This window comes from Oncorhynchus clarkii, chromosome 6 (assembly GCF_045791955.1).
Source record: "Oncorhynchus clarkii lewisi isolate Uvic-CL-2024 chromosome 6, UVic_Ocla_1.0, whole genome shotgun sequence".
Taxonomy (NCBI): Eukaryota; Metazoa; Chordata; class Actinopteri; order Salmoniformes; family Salmonidae; genus Oncorhynchus; species Oncorhynchus clarkii.
Window position 1 is genome coordinate 73,912,140 of NC_092152.1, and position 26,510 is coordinate 73,938,649.

The window sequence follows — 26,510 nt, forward strand, 5'->3', positions numbered from 1 at the left end:
AACGTTGTGAAGACTTACAGAAAACGTTTGACCTCTGTCATTGCCAACAAAGGGTATTTAACAAAGTATTGAGAAACTTTTGTTATTGACCAAATACTTATTTCCCACCATAATTTGAAAATAAATTCATTAAAAATCCTACAATGTGATTTTCTGGATTTTTTTTTTCTTCTCATTTTGTCTGTCATAGTTGAAGAGTACTTATGATGAAAATTACAGTCCTCTCTCATCTTTTTAAGTGGGAGAACTTGCACAATTGGTGGCTGACTAAATACTATTTTGCCCCACTGTATGTCTTCATGGACATTTCTAAGTGACCCCAAACTTTTGAACTGTAGTCTAGGTTCCCTCAGCGTAATAAATAGGAGTGTTATGAGTGTTATTGCAGGTCTGAGCTGAGGGGGAAGTACATTTTAAAAAATCTATAAATGCAACAATTTCAAAGATTTTGCTGAGTTGCAGTCCATATAAGGAAATCAGTCAATTGAAATATATTCATTAGACACTAATCTATGGATTTCACATGGCTGGGCAGGGGTGCAGCCATGGGTGGGCCTCGGAGGGAATAGGCCCACCCACTTGGGAACCAGGACCAGCCAACCAGAATTTTTTTTTCTCCCACAAAAGGGCTTTATTACCGACAGAAATACTCCTCAGCATCCCGCCCTCCCCCCTCTGATGATCCCGCAGGTGAAGATGCCGGATGTGGCGGTCCTGAGTTAGCGTGGTTACACGTGGTCTGTGGATGTGAGGCCAGTTGGATGCCATTATTTGCCTGTTTGTGGACCGCCTGTTAGCTTGCATGATCCTTACCATTCTCCTTTGACCTCTCTCATCAACGAGCTGTTTTTGCCCCCAGGACTGCTGATTGGCTGGATGTTTTTTGTTTGTCCCACCATTCTCGGTAAACCCTAGACACTGTTGTGCGTGAAAAGCCCACGAGGTCGCCTGGCACCGATCATACCACGCTCAGTCGCATAGGTCACTAGCTGTTCAATCGAATGACTCGATGCCTACTTTACATAGTAGTGCCACGGCCACGTAGGAGCGATCCAAGGAAGCCACTGTCTGTAGGAGCAATCCATTTTTGTGAACAAGGTGGTGTACCTAATAAACTGACAAGTGAGTGCCTTATTGTCACAAACACGGGATAGGTGCAGTGAAATGTGTTGTTTTACAGGGCTTCAGTCAGTCAGGGCCGGTGAACAAAGACGTGGTTGCTTCTTAAAATGGCACCCTATTCCCTAAATTGTGCACTTCTTTTGACAAGGGCTCTGGTCAAAAGTTGTGCACTGTAGAAGTGAAAGGGTGTCATTTGGGACACACTCATGCTGTTGACATTGGCAGGGCCTGAGGCACTGTAGCACTTTTCTCATTCAGGTGTTGATGCCAAATTAGGTCCATCATCAGGTCTCATTACTGCTCCCTCCTAAAGGAAAATAAGGGGCTTTATTGGCATTGGAAACATGTTTACATTTGCAAATGTAAGTGGAATAGATATTAAACAAAGTGAAATAAATAATCTGAAATTAACATTTCAAATGTTATATTGCTGACTATGTACAGTGTTGTAACTATGCAAATAGTTGAATTACAAAAGGGAAAATAAATAGACAGATCAATATAAACATGTTGTGTTTTTTTTGTTGAAAGTTACAGTTCGTATAAGGAAATCAGTCAATTGAAATAAATTAATTAGGCCCTAATCTATGGATTTCACATGACTGGGAATACAGATATGCATCTGTTGGTCACTGATACCTTAAAAAAAGTATGGACGTGGGTCAGAAAACCAGTCACCATTAGCCTCATGCAATGCGGCACATCTCGCGCTGCATGAGAGTTGATCAGGCTGTTGATTGTGGCTTTTGGAATGTTTTCCCACTTCTTCAATGGCTGTGCAAAGTTAATGGATATTGGCAGGAACAGGAACATGCTGTTGTACATGTCGATCCAGAGAAACCAAAACATGCTCAATGGATGACATGTCTTGTGAGTATGCAGGCCATGGAAGAACGGGGACATTTTCAGCTTTGTATACAGATCCTTGCAACATGGGGCTGTGCATTATCATGCTGAAACATGAGGTGATGGCAGCAGATGAATGGCACGATAATGGGCCGCAGGATCTCGTCACAGTATCTCGATAAAATTCAATTGGGTTTGTTGTCCGTAGCCTATACCATAACCCCACCGTACCGTCATCATGGGGTACTCTGTTCACAATGTTGACATCAGCAAACCGCTCCCCCGCACAATGCTGTCTGCCATCTGCCCGGTACAGTTGAAACTGGGATTCATCCATGAAGAGCACACTTCTCCAGCGTGTCAGCGGCCATCAAAGGTGAGCATTTGCACACTGAAATCGGTTGCGATGCAGTCAGGTCAAGACCCTGGTGAGGACGACGAGCACGCCGATGAGCTTTCCTGAGACTGTTCCTGACAGTTTGTGCAGATATTCTTCAGTTGTGCAAACCCACAGTTTTATCAGCTGTCTGGGTGGCTGGTCTCAGACAATCCTGCAGGTGAAGAAGCTGGATGTGGAGGTCCTGGGCTGGAGTGGTTACACGTGTGAGGCCAGTTGGAAGTACTGCCAAATTCTCTAAAACGACAGAGGCGGCTTATGGTAGAGAAATTAACATTCAATTCAGTGGCAACAGCTCTGGTGGACATTCGTGCAGTCAGCATGTCAATTGCACGCTCCCTCAACTTGAGACATCTGCAGTGTTGTGACACAACTGCACATTTTAGAGACCTTTTATTGTTCCCAGCACAAGGTGCACCTGTGTGATGATCATGCTGTTTAATCATCTTCTTGATTATGCCACACCTGTCAGGTGGATGGATTATCTCGGCAAAGGAGAAATGCTCACTAACAGGGATGTTAACATATTTGTGCACAAAATTTGAGAAATACGCTTTTTGTGCACCTGGAACATTTCTGGGATCTTTTATTTCAGCTCATGAAAAAAGGGACCAACACTTTACATGTTGCGTTCATAGTTTTGTTCAGTGTAGTTTGTATTGACAATGGTGTTTGCTTCACTGACTGTCCTTTTCATGTGGAAACAGGTCACAAATATTGCTGCTGTGTTGGCACACTGGTATTCACGTGATAGATTTGGGAGTTTATCAAAATTGGATTTGTTTTCAAATTCTTTGTGGGTCTGTGTAATCTGAAGGAAATATGTGTCTAATATGGTCATACATTTGGCAGGAGGTGAGGACGTGCCTCTCAGTTTCCACATTTTGTGGGCAGAGAGAGAGAGAGCGAGAGAGAGGGCAATGCCTACGGCGGCCTCTCAATAGCAAGGCTATGCTGATTTCCTTACTTTTGGGTCAGTCACAGTGTTCAGGTATTCTGCCACTGTAGTCTCTGTTTAGGGCCAAATAGCAGTCCAGTATGCTTAGTTTTTTGGCTAGTTCTTTCCAATGTGCCAAGTAATTGTCTTTTTGTTTTCTCATGATTTGGTTGGGTCTAATTGTGTTGCTGTCCTGGGGTCTGTTTGTGTTTGTGAACAGAATGCCAGGACCAGCTTGCTGAGGAGACTGTTCTCTAGGTTAATCTCTCTGTAGATGATTGCTTTCTTATGGAAGGTTTGGGAATCACTTATTTTTAAGTGGTTGTAGAATTTAACGTCTCATTTCTGGATTTTGATAATGATCAGATATTGTCTGAATTCTGCTCTACATGCATTATTCGGTGTTTTATGTTGTGCACAGAGGATGTTTTTGGAAAATGATGCATGCAATCTTAATTCTTGGTTTGTGAGTGGACCCTAGACCTCACAAACATAGAGGGCAATAACTGCTTCAAGTATTCTTTGCCAGATCCTAATTGGGATGTTGAATGTTATGTTCCTTTTGATGGCGTAAAACCCACCACTAAGGTTTTCGTGACAGGTTAGTTAGCATGTGTAGGCTAATGCCTATTGTTAAGTGCACAGGCCTGTGAGTACAAATGTGATATAGTCACTGTGTTCAACTTGTAGAACTTCCCTCTCCACTGTGGATAGATAGACTACCTGTTAGAGACCATGAGCCCACCAGTGAGTGAGAGGCGGGCATTCCAACATATACATTTATTTCTAAGTGGTACTTAAACAGGATAGTTGAGGCTCAGATTGAACAAAGGGCCTATTGAGAGCCCTGTTGTTTTTAGGTGAGTAAAGTCCTCTAGATTCTAACGGAGTACAGGGAGTGTAAGAGAGTCAAAGAGAGCACGGAGAGGATGCTTTTACAGTGGTCCTCATTTTACATAAGTTAACTTAACCCGCCAACAGACACTAGAGAGAGTGTATGTGGGTTTACTTTGGTCATTATTGCAGAATTATGTTTTGCACGGTTTGTTTCCTTCCCTAAAGAAGTGATCTAATTTAAGATCTACACCACAGAGCACGCAATCTTCACCATGTGATAACTAACAAAACCTGGTGTGAATTTCAATGCCCAACAGATGAAAACATTAACTTATGGCAGGCTGAGACTGAGCAGATCCCACCTGGGTCATTGCTTTTCAGATGAGATTTCAAGAGGAGAGGATAAGTAATCTGTTCTCTAATTGTATAGATGTTTACTACTTCCTTCCATCTGAAAATAAATAAGAAAAGGAAATGAACAAGTCTCCTTATAGGTTGACTTAGTGGGTGTAGCCGTAGTTAAACGTGCTAGTAAAAGCCTTCACTTCTGCTACCATGGAAACCAGCATGCTCAATATACAATGCCGAGATGGCCTTCTGCTCAGGGACCTTTACGCAGTCATTCCCACTCTCCTTGGCATCTAACTCTTTCCCATGCTCTCTTTCTCTCGCTCGCTTTTTCGCTAACTGGCATGCACGCAAGTTGACGCAAGTGTGTATATATATATACACACACACACACACACACCTTCCTCTTCCCTCTCAGTGTAATTCAATCAGGAAGATGCTGTGGCCTCTAGCAACAGGACATGACGCAGAGACAGATGTGCAATAAGCCTGAATAAGCCACGATGCTGAATAAGATATGGGCCGCTCTCATGACTAGACCGTACATAGGCATAATAAAGGGACTGATGTTGAAGGGAAGTTGAGTGAATGTTGTTTCGACATATCATTGTACCTGACCTATATAACACTTCAAACCTGTCCTCAGACAGAATGTATATTATAGCCTGTTTTTGAATCCTTGTCTTTTCATTAGAGGAGTAGAGCATTGTGTGTCTGTATGGCTGTGTGTAGATTGATATGGTGTCTGTGTCTATGAATGTGTGTATATCTCAATGTAGAATATAATGTAAATTCCATGATTGTGATTCAGTGTGCGTTATGTTCTCCCTCTCCGTTTCAGAGTGCGGAGGAGCACTGTGCATTTGTCAGCGTGGTGAGCTGCAGCCTATGTGTGTTCCTGGCTGTGTTTGTGCTGGTGTGTACAGAGACCCTGACCCAGCGCTGGAGGAGACTGCTCGCTCTGGTGGTCTGGGCCACTCACCTCACCATGGGATTCACCTTCATCTTCAGCGGACCCCTCATCCTGCCCTGGGACCAGGTATACACTCTCGCTCTAAATAAAGGTTGCACGACAAAGCCTGTTGGCTTTCAAAATAAATGTTTGAAGCCCATGATGTGGTAATTATTCTAATCAAAGGAGAGACTTTTAGATTTCTTCAAAACCATCAAACTTTATTAATAATTACTGCAGTAATAGTGTTAATGGTCACCCAATGGTGTGGAGTTAAAGCCCAAAGAAACAGGATTAGTTTACAACTTTTCATAGTCTTCCTGAGTCCTTGTGACGAAGAACAGATACGTGAAATTATACAAAGGTACATTGCGCTCTCATTCAACAGATATCTGTCTCTAGTTCATTTACTGCTTGTTTATACAGAAATACTAATGCAACATAGGATTCTAAGCCCTTCCCTCAGAATGATGGAGTCCAGTATTCATCTGCTGTATGGGATAAATAAACTGGAGATTGGGTCCCCCTGGCACCGACCGACAGGCACACAGACACTAATCATGGAATGGAATGCAGTCTTTAGGTTATCACCAAGCCATGGTAAATCTACTGTCAGCGTTAACACAGACACATGAGAGTTCAAAGAACCCTATTCTGTTGCCTCTAAGAAAAACAGTATGAATGTACTAATATAAGAATACATTCTAATATAAAAGTAATGTGATTAACATAATGTTGTATTTCTATGACACCAACTTCCTTTGTCCTCTTACTCTTTTCCTCCATCTTCGCACCAGACAGTTTATTAGGTACACCCATCTAGTACCGGGTCGGACCCCCCTTTACCTCCAGAACAGCCTGAATTCTTCAGGCATGGATTCTACAAGGTGTAGCGTTCAAGCGTTGTGCAATTGATATCAAGGGACCTAACGTGTACCAGGAAAACATTAGCCACACCATTACACCACAGCCACCAGCCTGTACTGTTGACACCAGGCAGGATGGGGCCATGGACTCATGTTGCTTGCGCCAAATCCTTACTCTGGTCATTATTGCAGAATTATGTTTCACACAGTTTCTGTTTCCTTCCCTGAAGAAGTTATCTGATTTAAGATCTACCCCACAGAGCACGCAATCTTCTCCATGTGATAACTAACAAAACACTCAGTGGCCAGTTTATTAGGTAGGCCACCTCGTTCACGAAAATGGTTCGCTCCTACAGATAATGAGTCATGTAGCCGTGGCTTGCTATATAAAGAAGGCAGACAGACATCAAGGCATTCAGTTACTGTTTGATTGAACGTTAGAATGGGCAAAATACACCATTACAGCACTGCCAACTGATGTGAATTCTGATATGAATTGAAATTCACATCAGTTGGCAGTGGTGTAATGGTATAGGGAATGTTTTTCTGGCACACGTTAGATCCCTTGATACCAATTGAGCAACTTTTGAATGCCATACCTTGTAGAATCCATGCCCTGATGAATTCAGGCTGTTCTGCAGGCCAAGGGGCAACGACGATCATGCCACTCTATGTTGCTTAGGTCACTTATTTAGCCCATTCTAACGTTCAATCGAATAGTAACTTTGATGCCTGTCTGCCTGCTTTATATAGCAAGCCACGACTACATGACTCACTGTAAGAGCTAACCATTTTTGAGAACGGGGTAAACTGGCCGCTGAGTGTACATATATGATATACACACATGAACAGAAGCATCAAAAAGTTATATTTGTCTAGTTATAGCATATCTTGCCAGTACACTAAGGTGACAGTTGTCCAGTAAAACCACTTGTTATTTGGATAGTGCTGCCAATCCGAGACTCTTTCCCCACACAGTGTTTCATGTCACATCAGTCTGACCTATCTCTCTCTCTCTCCTTTTCTCCTGTAGGTTCCCTTCTTCCTGTTCATCATCTTCACAGTGTACACCATGCTGCCTTTCCAGATGTGCTATGCTGTGGTGCTCAGTGTGATCTCCTCACTCTCTCACATCATGGTCCTCACTCTACGCCTCACTGTCTTCAACACCCAAGATCCCAGCCCCTTTCTGGCCAATCAGGTGTGTTATTTGTTATGCTGTTAGTAACAATTATACATGTGTTATGTGATCTCCTGGTGATGCATAACGTTATGTATGCTCACAATGTTGTGCTTTAAATAGTTTTCTATAAACAGGAAGTATCACTGTGTGTGTGTTTTAATAACTCATGTGTCATGTTTGTTTCAACGAGATAGTGTGCTATAGTGTTGTTTTTGATGTCCTGTAAGGAGTTTTTAAGGTCGTAAGACACATTTCTGTGAAAACAGACAATGCTTATGCTGTGCAGCTAGGTTGTAATGTCTGTCCCTCTGTCCCCAGCTGCTGTCCAATGCGGTGGTGTTTCTGTGTGGCAGTGTGGTGGGGGCCTTCCATAAGGTCTTGATGGAGAGAGCACTAAGACAGACCTTCCAGGATACACTCAGATGTCTGGGCATCCGCATGAAGCTGGAGATAGAAAAGAGACAACAGGTGAGAACATCTTATCAGACACTCTGCTATCTTCTTGGTTTAGTTATTTAACCTTTAAGGAAATACCCTTGAGAATAGAAATCTACTTGGCAAGGGCGATCTCCCAGGGGTGTCTCTTTCTGAACAGAGGCACACCCGACTGAATACAGGAAGTATGAAAGACTAATAAAAGTGAATAGTGTTAGGCTAAAATATTTGTTGTCATAATAGCACTGGGTAATTTTTACTTAATTTAAGACCAGCAGCCTTGTTGTTTTCTAGCTTGTATTTTTCATTACAATGATCAAATCCCCTTCAAATAAAATGTAATTAATGATTTTTTAAAGTAGATGTCTATGTGTGCTCCGTTAGTGAAAACGGGTGTCTGTTTCAAATGGATTTTTAACCATCATTGTTTTTCATTTAGAATAATAGTTGCTTAGGAAGTGACACCACACACCATGAGAGAGAGGAGGCTGCTGGCTGCTCTGTTGTCTAGCAGGACAGAATGGAATGATACAATCGTTAACATTTGAACCGGCTCTGTTCTACTCTGTTGTATTGAGCCCGAAAAAAGGAGCAGTGCCATAGGGGTTAGCCAAAGAGCACAGGCACCATAAATAAAGAGAAGGGGGAAGGGAGGGTTTGAAATAGGTCTCAACGCTGAGGTGAACAGTATTCCCTCCCTCTCTCCCTCCCTCCCACAGAGCACTAAGCCATTGTTCTCTAGACCCAGTCAGATAGAATCTGCCAGATCAATTACAGCACAGAGCTGAGCTGACTGAACCAAATCAAGGCCACTTTGTGCAGAATGATTTTCCATGCTTTACGGTTTACTGGAAAACCTGCTCCAGTCATTTGAACCAGGAGGTGGTAATCTATCTGGGAGAGTATGTAGGCCTAACCAGTTGCCCCGTGACACTGGTCTTGGGTCAGTTTTACATTTCTTCCACTAATGGTTAAAGTTAGGATTTGATCCTAGATCTGTACCCAGGGGCAACCCCCCCCCCCTTGGATGCAGCCAAACCAGAGAGGAAAGAGAGTAGTCCGGTGCCTCAGTATTGCATCATACGGGTGAACAGGAATTATGATGGGGTCAATGGGGATTGAAGAATGATTTCCTGAGACATCTCCTTATTCCCATCTCACCTGACTCTATTCCATCCAGAGGCTCTCAATGCAATGTTATATCTTTCTGTTGACTGGCTGTACAACCAGACTGGCAGCACAATGATTATAAAGCTTTTAACAGTAATCTGAATGAATGGGGCCCTTGTTAGTGGAGTTACTAGATCAGCAAGACACTCTGACAGCTGGTTGATACTCAGATTGGGTTTCTCCCAGATTGGATGGGTTCATGACCCTTTGTCTATCGGACAGTGTGTATGGTTGGGTGGGTGTGGTGTGTGGATGCTAACGTGTGTGTGTGTGTGCGTAGGAGAACCTGCTGCAGTCTGTGCTGCCGGTCTACATCTCCATGAAGATGAAGCTGGCCATCATGGAGCGTCTGCAAGACTGCAAGGACAAAGAAGAGCAGCAACGACTCGTCAAAGACAACAACTTCCACAGTCTCTACGTCAAGAGACACGAGAACGTCAGGTACAGTACAACAATAACCTGTCAAGGACTAAGAATATGACTGAGAAACATACAGCATGTTGAAATAACCTGTTATGTTCTAAGAAAATGACTAAGAAACATACAGTGGAATCCTATCCTTTGCCTGTCACTCATTGCCTGTCAAACTAAGCACGGTTTTCAGTCTACCAAATAACACACATGGAAAATATTTACCCAACCCAAATGTTCTCTTGAACGAAACTCCACTTTTGGCTTTAGCTTTTACATTTTGGCTCTTTTTCTGCTTCTGGAATGGCCTAGTACATCACCGGGGCCAAGCATTCTTCCATCCAAGACCTCTATACTAGGTGGTGTCAGAGGAAGGCCCTAAAAATTGTCAGACTCCAGCCACCCTAGTCATAGACTGTTCTCTCTGCTACCGCACTGCAAGTGGTACCGGAGCGCCAAGTCTAGGTCCAATAGGCTTCTAAACAGCTTCTACACCCAAGCCATAAGACTCCTGAACAGCTAATCAAATGGCTACCCAGACTTTTTGCATTGCCCCTCCGCCCTTCTACGCTGCTGCTATTCTCTATTATCTCTGCATAGTCACTTTAATAACTCTACCTACATGTACATATTACCTGGACACCGGTGCCCCCGTACTTTCACTCTGTATATAGTCCCGTTATTGTTATTTACTGCTGCTCTTTAATTATTTGTTATTCTTATCTCTTACTTAGATTTTTGTTCTTAAATCTGCATTGTTGGTTAAGGGCTTGTAAGTACGCATTTTACTGTAAGGTCTACACCTGTTTATTCGGTGCATGTGACAAATACGATTTGATTTGGTTTTGAAATTGTGTTTCCATAGCTAGGGACTTGAGAAGAGCAGAATCAGTTGCTTTGTGAGAAGGTGTTAAGGTTCACAGTTAGCCATTGTTATGTAAATGCCAGCTGAAAAGTACCAGTGCCCTGGCTTCGGCCCCAAGTGAGAGCAGGTCCGTCGGATTCATGGCCCAGTGAGACCCGGTGCCGGCCCGCAAAGATGGAAACAATAGTCTGAACACTGGGTTAAATCATATTGTCACGATCTTCGTTGGAAGCATACTCGGACCAACGTCCACCGTGATCTGGGTTCCACATCTTATTTATTGAAGTAAGTGAACCGCACAACAAAACAATAAAGAAACAACGAAACGTGACTACGTGGTGCACATGCACAAAACACAAAATAATATCCCACAAACACAGGTGGGAAAAACAACTACTTAAATAAGATCCCCAATTAGAGACAACGATTACCAGCTGCCTCTAATTGGGAATCATACAAATCACCAACATAGAAAAATTAAACTAGACTACCCCCTAGTCACGCCCTGACCAACTCCACCACAGAGAAACAAGGGCTCTCTATGTTCAGGACGTGACACACATGTTGCATGTGTGCTTTGAATAGTTAGTTTGTGTTCTCTAAATGTATTAATTGAATTTCCCCTGACATCCTCTGACCCCGAGGACTGGAGTTGCCCATCACTGCTCTGGGCAGTCTATTTACACTCACAATGCCCAGTCAGTTCTCATGGAATTTAGCATTACAGTGTTAGCTGAGCATTGACCCAAATGAGGCCTTTTGTTTTATGGGCATTCATTTAGAAAGTGCTGACAGACATTGGCTTTGTAGCCTATCCAGTGAACCTTGGCAGATGGCTCAATAGATTCCCTAAGTTTTAGACTCTGTAATTGCTTACAGACTGTACTGTACCTTCTACCTTCCTGGATTTTTAATTTTACCTTCATTTAACTAGGCAAGTCAGTTAGGAACACATTCTTATTTTCAATGACGGCCTAGGAACAGTGGGTTAACTGCCTGTTCAGGGGCAGAATGACAGATTTGTACCTTGTCAGCTCGGGGGTTTGAACTTGCAAACTTCCGGTTACTAGTCCAACGCTCTAACCACTAGGCTACCCTGCCGATAGAGAGGGAGCCCATTTGTTGCCCAAATTAAGGTCAACACGGGAACACTCTTCGATCTTCTCAGTAGCCTAACAAACTGATATTTGTAACTACCTGGTTGATTTGATGATAAGTTTAGAACCATAATTAATATGATTTCATAGAAAAGGAGGGACATTAAAACTGTCTGATCTGAGAAGGCCTTGTGAAGATCAGACTGTATCATGTGCTGCTGTGGCTCGGCTAGTGATGAATCCTCATTTAAACCCTTTGGTGTTACTGTGAATTATAGCCCAACCACTTCCACATTTGATCCTTGTAATGACACAAGACATGCTTGTCATTAGACATGTTCTTTCCAAGAAAACACCTGGTTGTTGTCAGTCAGAGTTACTGGGCAGCCATGGTTCTCTGGTCTGGTCTGCTTGGCAAGCAACAGGCTAATGTTAGCTACTTTAATGAGGACTGAGCTTGGCATCAGTTAGCCCTCTGAGCCCTGGTAATGAGCCAGTGATTAGGCTGTGGCGGCTGAATGTGTGGTGGCCTGGGTTAGGTGCTCTGTGGAGGATAGGGTTAACAATAAGCTTATAGCACTTCCAATCAGTGTACAGTGCAGTGCTTCCCCCATTATTCTTTGTCAGCAGCTGTGGCAAAGTTAGCATTGTGGTGGTGGGGGGCGTGTTAGTGGACGTGGCCAATGGCAAACATTTTAGTGGCTGTTCTACACATTTTAGTGGCTGTTCTACACATTTTAGTGGCTGTTCTACACATTTTGCCATGGACGGAGAGAACATTTTACAGTTTTAAAGCTAGTTCTCTGCAATTTAAAACTTTTGGTTACTACATGATTCCATATGTGTTATTTTATAGTTTTGATGTCTTCACTCTTATTCTACGATGTAGAAAATAGTAAAAATAAAGAAACCCTGGACTGAGCAGGTGTATACAAACTTTTGACTGGTACTGTGTGTATATACAGTGCCTTGCGAAAGTATTCGGCCCCCTTGAACTTTGCGACCTTTTGCCACATTTCAGGCTTCAAACATAAAGATATACAACTGTATTTTTTTGTGAAGAATCAACAACAAGTGGGACACAATCATGAAGTGGAACGACATTTATTGGATATTTCAAACTTTTTTAACAAATCAAAAACTGAAAAATTGGACGTGCAAAATTATTCAGCCCCCTTAAGTTAATACTTTGTAGCGCCACCTTTTGCTGCGATTACAGCTGTAAGTCGCTTGGGGTATGTCTCTATCAGTTTTGCACATCGAGAGACTGACATTTTTTCACATTCCTCCTTGCAAAACAGCTCGAGCTCAGTGAGGTTGGATGGAGAGCATTTGTGAACAGCAGTTTTCAGTTCTTTCCACAGATTCTCGATTGGATTCAGGTCTGGACTTTGACTTGGCCATTCTAACACCTGGATATGTTTATTTTTGAACCATTCCATTGTAGATTTTGCTTTATGTTTTGGATCATTGTCTTGTTGGAAGACAAATCTCCGTCCCAGTCTCAGGTCTTTTGCAGACTCCATCAGGTTTTCTTCCAGAATGGTCCTGTATTTGGCTCCATCCATCTTTCCATCAATTTTAACCATCTTCCCTGTCCCTGCTGAAGAAAAGCAGGCCCAAACCATGATGCTGCCACCACCATGTTTGACAGTGGGTATGGTGTGATCAGGGTGATGAGTGTGTTGCTTTTACGCCAAACATAACGTTTTGCATTGTTGCCAAAAAGTTCAATTTTGGTTTCATCTGACCAGAGCACCTTCTTCCACATGTTTGGTGTGTCTCCCAGGTGGCTTGTGGCAAACTTTAAACGACACTTTTTATGGATATCTTTAAGAAATGGCTTTCTTCTTGCCACTCTTCCATAAAGGCCAGATTTGTGCAATATATTGTTGTCCTATGGACAGAGTCTCCCACCTCAGCTGTAGATCTCTGCAGTTCATCCAGAGTGATCATGGGCCTCTTGGCTGCATCTCTGATCAGTCTTCTCCTTGTATGAGCTGAAAGTTTAGAGGGACGGCCAGGTCTTGGTAGACTTGCATTGGTCTGATACTCCTTCCATTTCAATATAATCGCTTGCACAGTGCTCCTTGGGATGTTTAAAGCTTGGGAAATCTTTTTGTATCCAAATCCGGCTTTAAACTTCTTCACAACAGTATCTCGGACCTGCCTGGTGTGTTCCTTGTTCTTCATGATGCTCTCTGCGCTTTTAACGGACCTCTGAGACTATCACAGTGCAGGTGCATTTATACGGAGACTTGATTACACACAGGTGGATTGTATTTATCATCATTAGTAATTTAGGTCAACATTGGATCATTCAGAGATCCTCACTGAACTTCTGGAGAGAGTTTGCTGCACTGAAAGTAAAGGGGCTGAATAATTTTGCACGCCCAATTTTTCAGTTTTTGATTTGTTAAAAAAGTTTGAAATATCCAATAAATGTCATTCCACTTCATGATTGTGTCCCACTTGTTGTTGATTCTTCACAAAAAAATACAGTTTTATATCTTTGTTTGAAGCCTGAAATATGGCAAAAGGTCGCAAAGTTCAAGGGGGCCGAATACTTTCGCAAGGCACTGTATATATATTTGTTTTAATCATATTTTGGAGTGGAGGCAACGGTGCTGCTAAATGAATATAGGAAAAATACTGCTGTAGTTTACGTCTTTGAGCCAAACCCCTTAGCACGATCTCCCTTCAACTCAGTCTTCACCTCCTCTCTAGCCCCATAGGATTACTGTTCACCCAGGATAGGACCTCCACCAGCTGTAATCAGTTATCCCCACTCCAATTTCAACACCCCAGGTGTTAACCGTTATCTGACAATGACACCCTTGTTTAGTGATACAACATGAGAGGGATTAATCAGTGTAGCGGCCAGCCCGGCCGTATCCATGCGGACAACAGGTTTCATTATGACACTGATGTCTTGACCCCATATACGGTCGTGATCAGTAAGCATGAAACGCAAGAAAATGCTTGGAAACTAAGTGCAACAGGGAGGGACCATCTAAACTTGTCCAATAATGAATACTACTTGTTTTCTTTGGAAACCGTGTGTCTTAATGAACACACCCTTGGTTTTTCTCTTTTTGCAGTATTCTGTATGCTGACATTGTGGGCTTCACCCGATTGGCCAGCGACTGCTCTCCGAAGGAGCTGGTCATCATGCTCAACGAGCTGTTTGGGAAGTTTGACCAGATTGCAAAGGTGAGTTAATAATTTGTAAGATTTGCACCTTTAATTAAATTAACACTGACTTTTCACCTTTTATTTCATATTTAGCTACACTTTTACGCTTATTATGATAACACGACAGTGTAGTAATGCATAATCCACTTATTATGTGGCATTAATCAGTTCTTGCTTCATCATAATAATTCTAAAAATATATTTATTTTATAGAGTGCATTTCATGATACAAATAATCTCAGATAGTTAACAAGTACATGTAGTTCTTGGGCTGGACACGTATGGTTGTGTTGTGTGTTTAGTTCTTCAGGAGAACTTCTGATATCTTGTTTGTGTTAATGCTAAATCCAGTTGACATGTCTGCTTCTTGGATGGTCTTCATGGTCTGTGGTATTTTTCTATTTTATTCTTCAGGAGAACGAGTGCATGAGAATCAAGATTTTGGGAGACTGCTACTACTGTGTGTCTGGCCTGCCTGTCTCCCTGCCCATGCATGCCAAGAACTGTGTGAAGATGGGTCTGGACATGTGTGAGGCCATCAAGTGAGTTCAGAGAAGGCCTTTCTGGGGGGAAAACAATTACTAAAACATGAGATCCTTCTGGTTAGTTCCAGGACTTTAGCAACATGTATTCTCATTAGATTGTGAGATAAATAGCGTATAGTAAATCAAATGTGTTAATGTCGGGTAGGGATGGTAGTGTTATTGTATAACGCAAGGGGGACTTTCTGGCCTAAGTATTATGTGTTAACATGAGTTGTCTGGGTCAATGATGGTTATGAGAGTGAGTTAGTTCTATTATCAGGTGTTGTGGAGGACTGGAGGGTCTGTCAAAGGAAGGCTTTATCATGGCTCCTCTCTGCCCTGTTGGACAATCAAATCACATTTCATTTGTTACACGCGTCGTAAACAACAGGTGTAGACTAATGCTTACTTAAGGGTAACAAAAATGCAGAGTTAAAGATACATTAAATAGAAAGTGACACAAGGAATAAATACACAGTCAGTAACAATAACGAATAAAAATAAAATGGCTAAATACAGGAAGTACCAGTACTGAGTCAATGTGCAGGGGTACGAGGTAATAACATGGATATATACGGGAAGTACCAGTACTGAGGCGATGTGCAGGGGTACGAGGTAATAACATGGCTATATATAGGAAGTACCAGTACTGAGGCGATGTGCAGGGGTACGAGGTAATAACATGGCTATATACAGGAAGTACCAGTACTGAGGCGATGTGCAGGTGTACGAGGTAATAACATGGATATATACGGGATGTACCAGTACTGAGGCGATGTGCAGGTGTACGAGGTAATAACATGGATATATACGGGAAGTACCAGTACTGAGTCGATGTGCAGGTGTACGAGGTAATAACATGGATATATACGGGATGTACCAGTACTGAGGCGATGTGCAGGTGTACGAGGTAATAACATGGATATATACGGGAAGTACCAGTACTGAGGCGATGTGCAGGTGTACGAGGTAATAACATGGATATATACGGGAAGTACCAGTACTGAGGCGATGTGCAGGGGTACGAGGTAATCTAGGTAGTTATGTACTGTACATATAGGGAGGGGTAAAGTGACAAGGCAACAGTATAGATACTAGACCGTAGCAGCAGCGCATGTGGTGAGTAATGTGTGGCGTCAGTATGCATGTGTGCGCATGTGTTACGAATCCCTTTTGGCCCGACAGTCTAGGGGAGATGGTAACGAGACCCGTAACATAACTCATGCAAATTATAATAGTGAAAAAGTTAAAGTGAGAACGAAATAACCACAGACAACTAAATTACCGGCAAACACATGGTTTATTAGAAAACACACGTTAATGGGGGGGGCGGGGGGGGGGGGGGGGGGGGGGGGGGGGGGGGGGGCAGGAAAAGGGGCTGAGCTGGACCCAAGGAAAGAAACAATAAGCATCCAAAACACCCCTAAGCTAGACTAGCCTATTTTAACAACAGCTAACTAACTAACCAAAAATACAGTGGGTGGTCCGCCCAGTTCTAACTAGTGTTAACAAAGTTTACCTACGGGTAGTGTATGCCCATGGGCGACTTGTCTTGGTTCCCCCTTTTCCCACCAGCAAACAAACACCATAACCAAAAACAATACTCACAGGTGAGGACAAAGTGATATGGAGGTGCTCAAACAAAAGAGAGCTCAATACATAAGAGGGAGAGAGACATATGGGCGAGGGTGAAACAGGGCGATCTACAGACATAGGGCATTTACAGAGAGATTAAGCTCTAGAGCAAACAACTGACAGGGTTTTTAAACCAAGGGAGAGGAACTGTGATTGGGTAGGAAACAGGAGGAGGCGTGTCTTCTGATTGATGATTGATTGGTGACTGATTGGGGAGTGATGATTTTCACCTGTGAGGGGAGAAGGAGAGAAAAGAACACAGGATACATACACACACACCCACAGGATACCTGTATCCGTAACAGCATGTTATGACAACATGGAAATCGTTGATTTGTTCAGCTGGCTCTGATGTCAAAGCAATAAGAAGGAATCCCAGGGAAACCAAAATGAACACACACACACATCTGACATATTCTGATCCTGCCCCTCAGACGAGTGCGCGAGGCCACAGGTGTGGACATCAACATGAGAGTGGGCGTGCACTCCGGCAACGTGCTCTGCGGTGTGATTGGCCTCCGCAAGTGGCAGTTTGACGTTTGGTCACATGACGTCACCCTGGCCAATTATATGGAGTCTGGAGGCTTACCTGGGTATGTTAGTAGTTGAGTTAACAATGTATGGTACATTTTTAATCCTAATGGTGGCATTCATTATTAAGTTACTAGTGGTAACCTAGTCCTAGTAAGTCCATTTTACTAATAGTAACCCCCATCTTTGTCTTGATCAGGCGTGTCCACATCACTGAGGCCACCCTGAAGCACCTGAACAAGGCCTATGAGGTGGAGGAGGGGAACGGCGGGCTAAGAGATGCCTACCTGAAGGAGCTCAACATACAGACATACCTTGTCATCGATCCTCGGGTGAGCTACCTCATTTAATGCATTACCTCCAGAATCCCTGACAAGGGCCTTATCTGTATATGTGAGACTGTACTCCTCGTTAACGTGTGTGTGTCATCAGTCTAAGAACCAGGCTCTGAACAGCCACAGCATGCCCAAGCCGCGTGTGAATGACGGGCTGAAGATGCGGGCGTCAGTGAGAATGACCCGTTACCTGGAGTCCTGGGGCGCCGTCAAACCCTTCGCCCACCTACAGAGCAGAGAGGGGTACACCCAAGACACCATGGTCAATGGAAAATCACGCTGCAAGGTGAGTGACGGCTGGGGGGCCACTGCATTATAACTGATGAAAAGATTACCAGACATACTTCCTCTAACATAAATAGTCCACTTTACACATCAAATCAAGCATAACAGGTTGAAATGTATTGCTACAAGCATCACTATTTCCTGTGGAAGACTGTTGCGACTGTTGATGGAATATTTAAATGCTGCTTTACTTCTTGCTGTTTTACGCACGATGTGTCTAACAACAGTTGTTTCAAAAACAAATCTAGGACATCCCTCTGCGCACAGCTCACTCGAAGATCACTGAGAGGTAAGGAAGGCCAAGTCTGAGAACACGGAGAGGATGAGTTCATTTGTTTATATGTTAACAAGAGCCCTGAACTGGCATCATGTCAGAGTGGTGACGTCAGACTCTCCTTACTGGATTGGTACTCCTGCTATGCATCAGTCTGTTGATACAGTGGGTGTTTATGGTTGTGGAGGTGTATTTAGGAAGCCAGTTCTTTTTTTTTTTGAATTACCAAATGCAAACAACAGATCAGTCACTGTACAATAAATGTTAAGCGATTTGTAAGTCCACTTAATGTTACACGTATTGTATATAAAAACACAAACACATTTACTTTTTATAAGGTCATCAAGTTTGGTCGCAAAGGGCTTAGAAGTTGTCTCTTTTTCCTCCTTACTGACAAAAGCAGAAGCACATGAGTGCAGTAGACAGGACAGGGAAATAAGAAAATTGCCCCGATTGTCTCAGCTGTGGTTCTAGTGGACACCGATACTGTGAATGGATACTTAACAGGAACTGGCTGTGTTGCTTCTGATGTGTTCGGTGGCCCTTCCTATGTTCTTTCATTTGGTCAGGAACAGTCCCTCTTCATGTCATGTTTAATAAAAACAAAATAGTTTCATTATTCAGTTACAATACAAGCTTTATTAATATTTGATCCATTCTACGGAGACAGACATTTGTTGTTTTAGCAAACATGAATCCTCACATACAACACATAACAGTCCCATACAGCGACAGCGATGTCACCATGTTGAATGTGTCTATCTCTCACTGTTGGTCCCTGACAGCTTTGATGAGTCTGTAGAGGAGCCCTTCTCCTCGCCCGCCCCTCTGCTCAGCACCTATAAGTGAGTGGAGTCAGCCTGGCTCACAACACAACTGCTCCCTTCTGAGTGGAGGAGGAGAATCTTGATGTTTCACAGCACCATTAACCTCCAACCCTTCTGGGTTAACACTCCTCCCTATCCCCCCCCCATACTGCCTAGAGCAGCCTCCCTCTTCTGTGTAACAGGGCATCACAGGGATTCCCACGCCTTTACAAAGCAAGCAGGGCATAGTAACCACTCTCTCTCTACTAGGTGTTTAAAGTGTCTTTTTGTTTTCCTACTGGAGTTATGTGCTGTTATAAATACCGTGTGTGTGCCTCTCTGTCTGTGTGTGTGTCTGTCTTTGTGTGTCTGTGTGTATGTTTCCTTCCTGGTGGGGCAGGGGGCACAGAGCAGGGGTACTGCTGGGAGACTCCTGTTCAGTCACCAGAGTTCAACTAACACACAACATCCTGCACACACACACATTATAGAATGAATGACACACACCCACCCCCCTTCTCTCTGTTTCCACTAATGCTGAGAATGGCCTAAACCAGTTGCCTCCCTGCACAGCACACTGGGACTGAATAACCTGCATGATCTTGGCTGGTTTACCAGCATCCATCTGTCTGTGTGCGTGTCAGTCTGTGTGCGTGTCAGTCTGTGTGCGTGTCAGTCTGTGTGCGTGTCTGTCTGTCAGTCGGTCTGTCTGTCTACGTGAGACAGACCGACCGACACGCAGACAGACCGACCGACACGCAGACAGACCGACCGACACGCAGACAGACCGACCGACACGCAGACAGACCGACCGACACGCAGACAGACCGACCGACACGCAGACCGACCGACCGACACGCAGACCGACCGACCGACACGCAGACCGACCGACCGACACGCAGACCAACCGACCGACACGCAGACAGACCAACCGACAGACACGCAAACCGACCGACACGCAGACCGACACGCAGACGGTCCTGCGTGGATTAAATCATGGATTACATCATGTCTGCGTGTCAGCCTGTCTGTCTGTCTGTCTGCGTGTCTGTGTCTGTCTGTCTGTCTGCGTGTCTGTGTCTCTCTCTGTCTGCATGTCTCTGTCTGTCTGCGTGTCGGCCTGTCTGCGTGTCGGCCTGTCTGCGTGTCGGCCTGTCTGCGTGTCGGTCCGTCTGCGTGTCGGTCCGTCTGCGTGTCGGTCCGTCTGCGTGTCGGTCCGTCTGTGTGTTGATCCGTCTGCGTGTCGGTTGGTCTGTGTGTTGGTCGGTCAGTCTGCGTGTCGGTCTGTCTGCGTGTCGGTCGGTCTGTCTGCGTGTCGGTTGGTCTGCGTGTCGGTCTGTCTGCGTGTCGGTTGGTCTGTGTGTTGGTCGGTCTGTCTGCGTGTCGGTCTGTCTGAGTGTCGGTCGGTCGGTCGGTCGGTCTGTCTGCGTGTCGGTTGGTCTGCGTGTCGGTCTGTCTGCGTGTCGGTCTGTTGGTCTGCGTGTCGGTCTGTCGGTCTGCGTGTCGGTCGGTCTGCGTGTCGGTCGGTCTGTCTGCGTGTCGGTCAGTCTGCATGTCGGTTGTGTCTGCGTGTTGGTCAGTCTGTCGGGTCTGCGTGTCGGTTGGTCGGTATGTCTGTCTGTCTGCCTGTCGGTCGGTCAGTCTGCGTGTCTGTCGGTCTGCGTGTCGGCCGGTCTGCGTGTCGGTCGGTCGGTCTGCGTATCAGTTGGTCTGCCTGTCGGTCGGTCTGCATGTCAGTCGGTCGGTCTGCTGCGTGTCGGTCGGTCGGTCTGCGTGTCGGTCGGTCTGCGTGTCGGTCAGTCTGCGTGTCGGTCAGTCTGCGTGTCGGTCTATCTGCCTGCGTGTCGGTCTATCTGCCTGCGTGTCGGTCTGTCTGCCTGCGTGTCGGTCGGTCTGTCTGCCTGCGTGTCGGTCGGTCTGTCTGACTGCGTGTCGGTCTGTTTGCGTCTGTCTGTTGGCCTCTGTGTGTCTGCTAGTCTACCTCTTCCTTATTGTCTGAGTGTTTTACAGGAACAAGTCCCAGAAGAGCAAGTTTGATGAGGAGCTGCACAATGAGATGACCACCACCATCGATGAGCTCAGCAGCAAGTGAGTCTCTATAGTCACTAAATATTCAAGACATTCAGAGAATAGTCACTAGGTAGGACTACAAGTTTAAGCCTAAACTCAGAATTAAGGGTCTAATGTTATCTAATCTTCCTAGCCACCAACATATCCCTTGAGAAAAGTCTTATATAGCCCATTGGGAATAATATTGACAAAGATGAGTCAAAGTTATCAGAAAATGTATTTTAGATATTGAGTTGTAAAAATAGAGAGCTTGCAATCACTCACACACACCCACTCACTCTTTCACACACTTTTCCTCACACTCTCTCCCAATGTGACCTCCAGGCAGTGGGTGAAGTCTGAGGAGATTAGCAGTCTGGCTGTGTGGTTCCCTAAGAAAGAGCTGGAGAAACAGGTGAGTGTTTGTCTCAGAGCTGTCTAGACACTGTTGAGAGGAGCATTGCTGTCCTAGTATACACTGTAGTAGGTACATCTCCACAATGAAAATCTCTAGAACCTTATAGATACAAAATAAAGACATATCAGTTGCCTCTGGAATAACTACATGCAACTATCAATTGACAGACTCTATGGTCTTCATACACTGGAAAGGAACCTTTCTGTCCTAATATACAACATGTACAATGGCAATGTCAAGAGCCTTTATGTAAGATACAGTATAAATAAAAATATTAATACATGACATTTTAGTTCCTAACCCTTACAAGATGCTAAATGTTATATCGGAATCTATTTCTTTGGTTCAATCTCTTAATATCTCTGATTAGCCTACACAGACCGCACCTGTTCTTAGTGCTTTCAGAAAGTATTCAGACCCCTTTCCTTGTTTCCACATTTTGTTACGTTACAGCCTTATTTTAAATGGATTAAATAATTTTTTCCCCTCATCAATCTACAAACAATACTCCATAATGACAAAGCAAAAACAGGTTTTTAGAAATTTTAGCAAATGTATTAAAAATAAAAACAGATACCTTTTTTACATAAGTATTCAGACTTTTTTCTATGAGACTTCAAATGGAGCTCAGGTGCATCCTGTTTCATTTGATCATCCTTGAGATGTTTCTACAAATGATTGGAATCCACCTGTGGTAAATTCAATTGATCCCACAGTTGACAGTGCATGTCAGAGCAAAAACCAAGCCATGAGGTTAAAGGAATTGTCCTAGGAGCTCCAAGACAGGATTGTGTCAAGGCACAGATCTGGGGAAGGGTATCAAAAAATTATGCCGCATTGAGGGTCCCCAAGAACACAGTGGCCTCTATCATTCTTAAATGGAAGAAGTTCGTAACTACCAAGACTCTTCCTAGAGCTGGCCGCCCGGCCAAACTGAGCAATCGGGGGAGAAGGGCCTTGGTCCCTCTGACAGAGCTCCAGAGTTCCTCTGTGGAGAATGGAAAACCTTCCACAAGGACAACCATCTCTGCAGAACTCTACCAAATAGGCCTTTATGGTAGAGTGGCTAGACGGAAGCCACTCCTCAATAAAAGGCACATGACAGCCCGCTTGGAGTTTGCCTAAAGGTCTCACAGACCATGAGAAACAAGATTCTCTGGTCTGATGAAACCAAGATTGAACTCTTTGACCTGAATACCAAGCGTCTCGTCTGGAGGAAACCTGGCACCCTCCCTACGGGGAAGCGTGGTGGTGGCAGCATCATGCTGTATGGATATTTTTCAGCTGCAAGGACTGTGAGACTAGTCAGGATCAAGGGAAAGATGAACAACCCTAAGCACCCAGCCAAAACAATGTAGGAGTGGCTTCGGGACAAGTCTCTGAATGCCCTTGAGTGGCCCAGCCAGAGCATGGACTTGAACCCGATCAAACATTTCTGGAGAGACCTGAAAATAGCTGTGCAGAGACGCTCCCCATCCAACCTGACAGTGCTTGAGAGGATCTGCAGAGAAGATTGGGAGAAACTCCCACAATACAGGTGTGCCAAGCTTGTAGCATCATACCCAAGAAGACTGAAATCTGTAATCGCTGCCAATGGTGCTTCAACAAAGTACTGAGTAAAGGGTCTGAATACTTATGTAAATGCAATATTTTTATTTTGTTTTTAATAAACTTGCAAACATTTCTTAAAACCTGTTTTTGCTTTGTCATTATGGGGTATTGTGTGTCGATTGATAAGGAAATGCTTTTTTAAAATCAATTTTAGAATAAGGCTGTACCGTAACAAAAAGTGGGAAAAGTCAAGGGGTCTGAATACTTTCCAAATGCACTATACATACTGTAAAAACTGTGTACTTAGTATTTGTGAGAGGTTCAAACATGACTTCTTTCCTCCCCAGTACCGAGCCATTGATCTGCCCATGTTCAAGCACTACATCGGCTGTGCCACCTTCATCTTCTTCTGCATCTTTGTGGTTCAGATGTTTGTGACAAAAGAGTGAGTGATTTTCCCTTGTGGCTATAAGAAACATATTTCTCAACCGGTAGTAATAATAGTTGTTCCTCTTAAACCATGGAAACAATAATGGCATGACAACCATTATTTAAACTTTTGGGATTCAGTGTTGGATCTTTCCTTTTTCATCCCTCAGTTCCAAAATGTTGGGAATGTCGTTTGGAGTGCTGGCCTGTGTCCTCCTGTTGACCCTGGGCATCTGTTTCGCAGGTCACCTGCAGGTCAGTGGGAGTTTTAGGCTTAGGTCACAACAAGCCCTATTTCTGGACAGGGCAAGGCTTAGTTGACTGTGTGTGGGGGTGGGGTACTGTGTGTGTACTGTGTGTTTCTTACTGTGACAGTGGAAACACGCTTTCTGGCTAGGATGCATAAGCAATTCCATCTATCCCCGGGTCTTTTCCTGTGAAGTTGTACGTTGACGTTATGTGGCCATTGACAGCTGGTGCATACCATGTCAATGCCATGGTGCAGACAGACAGGCAGTGTAGTTATTACATTCAGTAGTCAGAGATACACTGAGTGAACAAAACATTAGGAACACCTTCCTACTATCATACCCCATTCAAAGGCACTTAAATCATTTGTCTTGACCGTTCACCCTCGGAATGACACACATACACAATCCATATCTCAATTGTCTCAAGGCTTAAAAATCCTTCTTTAACTGGTCTCCTCCCCTTCATCTACACTAATTTAAAGTGGATTTAACAGGAGACATCAATAAGGGATCATAGCTTTCACTTGGTCAGTCTATTTCATGGAAAGAGCAGGCGTTCCTAATGTTTTGTACACTCAGTGTATTATCCTGTCTTTCTGAAAATAGACTGAACATTCAGTGCTGCTGTGTTAGTAAGTCACACATTGTCTCTTCCATGCATTTCACCCCCCATATACACACTCATCCCTTCCCCTCTCCCCCTCCTATCCACTCCTCCTCTCCCATGGATGGATGCCTCGCTCCTCCCACCCCTCAGCGCTTGTTTCCGGAGAAGTTGTCGTCCTGCCAGTGGCTGCCTGATGTGTCCGAGGCAGTGGTCAAGAGGCCGTGTGTGCGCCTCCCTCTGGTCACTATCACCACTGCGGTCATCATCATCCTAGCAGTCTTCAACCTGGTAAGTTAACGCAACCAACGCCTTGGTTTTTCTAATGACTGCCTCGCCTGGTTCCCCAACTACTTTGCAGACAGAGTTCAGTGTGTCAAGTCGGAGGTTATGTTGTCCGGACCTCTGGCAGTCTCTATGGGGGTACCACAGGGTTCAATTCTCGGGCCGACTATTTTCTCTGTATATATCAAGGATGTCGCTCTTGCTGCGGGTGATTCCCTGATCCACCTCTACGCAGACAATACCATTCTGTATACTTCTGGCCCTTCCTTGGACACTGTGCTAACTAACCTCCAAATGAGCTTCAATGCCATACAACCCTCCTTCCGTGGCCTCCAACTGCTCTTAAACGCTAGTAAAACCAAATGCATGCTTTTCAACCGTTCGCTGCCCTCACCCGCCCGCCCGACTAGCATCACCACCCTGGACGGTTCCGACCTAGAATATGTGGACAACTATAAATACCTAGATGTCTGGCTAGACTGTAAACTCTCCTTCCAGACTCATATTAAACATCTCCAATCAAAAATCTAATCTAGAATCGGCTTTCTATTTCGCAACAAGGCCTCCTTCACTCACGCTGCCAAACTGACTATCCTACCGATCCTCGACTTCGGCGATGTCATCTACAAAATAGCTTCCAACACTCTACTCAACAAACTGGATGCAGGCTATCACAGTGCCATCCGTTTTGTTACCAAATCACCTTATACCACCCACCACTGCGACCCGTATGCTCTAGTCGGCTGGCCCTCGAAACATATTCGTTGCCAGACCCACTGGCTCCAGGTCATCTATAAGTCTATGCTAGGTAAAGCTCCGCCTTATCTCAGTTCACTGGTCACGATAACAACACCCACCCGTAGCACACGTTCCAGCAGGTTTATCTGACTGATCATCCCCAAAGCCAACACCTCATTTGGCCACCTTTCCTTCCAGTTCTCTGTTGCCAGTGACTGAAACGAATTGCAAAATCGCTGAAGTTGGAGACTTTTATTTCCCTCACCAACTTTAAACATCAGCTATCTGAGCAGCTAACCGATCGCTGCAGCTGTACATAGATTGGGTGGGCTATTTACAGAAGGACTATCTACCTCATCCCCATACTGTTTTTATTCTATTTACTTTTCTGCTCTTTTGCTCACCAGTATCTCTACTTGCACACCATCATCTGCTCATTTATCACTCCAGTGTTAATCTGCTAAATTGTAATTATTCGCTCCTATGGCCTATTTATTGTCTACCTCCTCATGCCTTTTGCACACACTGTATATATACTTTTTTCTACTGTGTCATTGATTTGTTTATTGTGTTATTGGCTTGTTTATTGTTTACTCCATGTGTAACTCTGTGTTGTTGTCTGTGTCACAATACTTTGCTTTATCTTGGCCAGGTTGCAGTTGCAAATGAGAACTTGTTCTCAACTAGCCTACCTGGTTAAATAAAGGTGAAATAAAATAAAAAAATAAAAACAACTCACTATCTCACTGATTAAACATAGAACAGAATGCCCTAACATGTACATGCAATTACATAAACTTTTTATAGCAACAAGAGCATTAGCTTCTTATTGTAAGAAGAACATCAAGTCACAAACAGACATGCCAATAACACATGCTTCACAGGCTTTTTGTTTTCGGAGTCAGACCCACTTAGCGGTTGACTGTCAATGAAATCTTCTTGTTCCTATAGTGCTTCATCCAGACAAAGTCACCGTGTGATATCAGTGGTAACCCTGATCTGATTCCATCTGACAACTCCAGTGAGCAGCATCCAGGCAGCCTGTTCTACCTGCCGGTGAGTGATGCCTACAATATCCCTCACTAACAGGTCTTCTGTAGCTCAGTTGATAGAGCATGGCACGCTTGCAACACA

At 44.1% G+C, this 26,510-nt stretch overlaps 1 protein-coding gene across 4 annotated transcripts in view; it reads left to right on the top strand.

Moving 5' to 3' along the window:
- Positions 1-26,510, top strand: part of LOC139411600 (adenylate cyclase type 2-like) — a 77,557-nt gene that overhangs the window by 42,632 nt on the left and 8,415 nt on the right. For 2 of the 4 annotated variants that reach the window (XM_071158163.1, XM_071158162.1), the window contains exons 3-19: positions 5,329-5,526; positions 7,339-7,506; positions 7,807-7,956; positions 9,374-9,534; positions 14,568-14,679; positions 15,076-15,203; positions 17,255-17,413; positions 17,551-17,683; positions 17,784-17,972; positions 18,220-18,260; positions 19,031-19,090; positions 21,062-21,139; positions 21,446-21,515; positions 23,417-23,514; positions 23,669-23,753; positions 24,507-24,644; positions 26,328-26,432. In XM_071158163.1, coding sequence (XP_071014264.1) covers positions 5,329-5,526; positions 7,339-7,506; positions 7,807-7,956; positions 9,374-9,534; positions 14,568-14,679; positions 15,076-15,203; positions 17,255-17,413; positions 17,551-17,683; positions 17,784-17,972; positions 18,220-18,260; positions 19,031-19,090; positions 21,062-21,139; positions 21,446-21,515; positions 23,417-23,514; positions 23,669-23,753; positions 24,507-24,644; positions 26,328-26,432 — 2,073 coding nt within the window. The remainder of the gene's footprint in view (positions 1-5,328; positions 5,527-7,338; positions 7,507-7,806; positions 7,957-9,373; positions 9,535-14,567; positions 14,680-15,075; positions 15,204-17,254; positions 17,414-17,550; positions 17,684-17,783; positions 17,973-18,219; positions 18,261-19,030; positions 19,091-21,061; positions 21,140-21,445; positions 21,516-23,416; positions 23,515-23,668; positions 23,754-24,506; positions 24,645-26,327; positions 26,433-26,510) is intronic. The other 2 variants (XM_071158165.1, XM_071158164.1) reach the window with 1 other exon arrangement.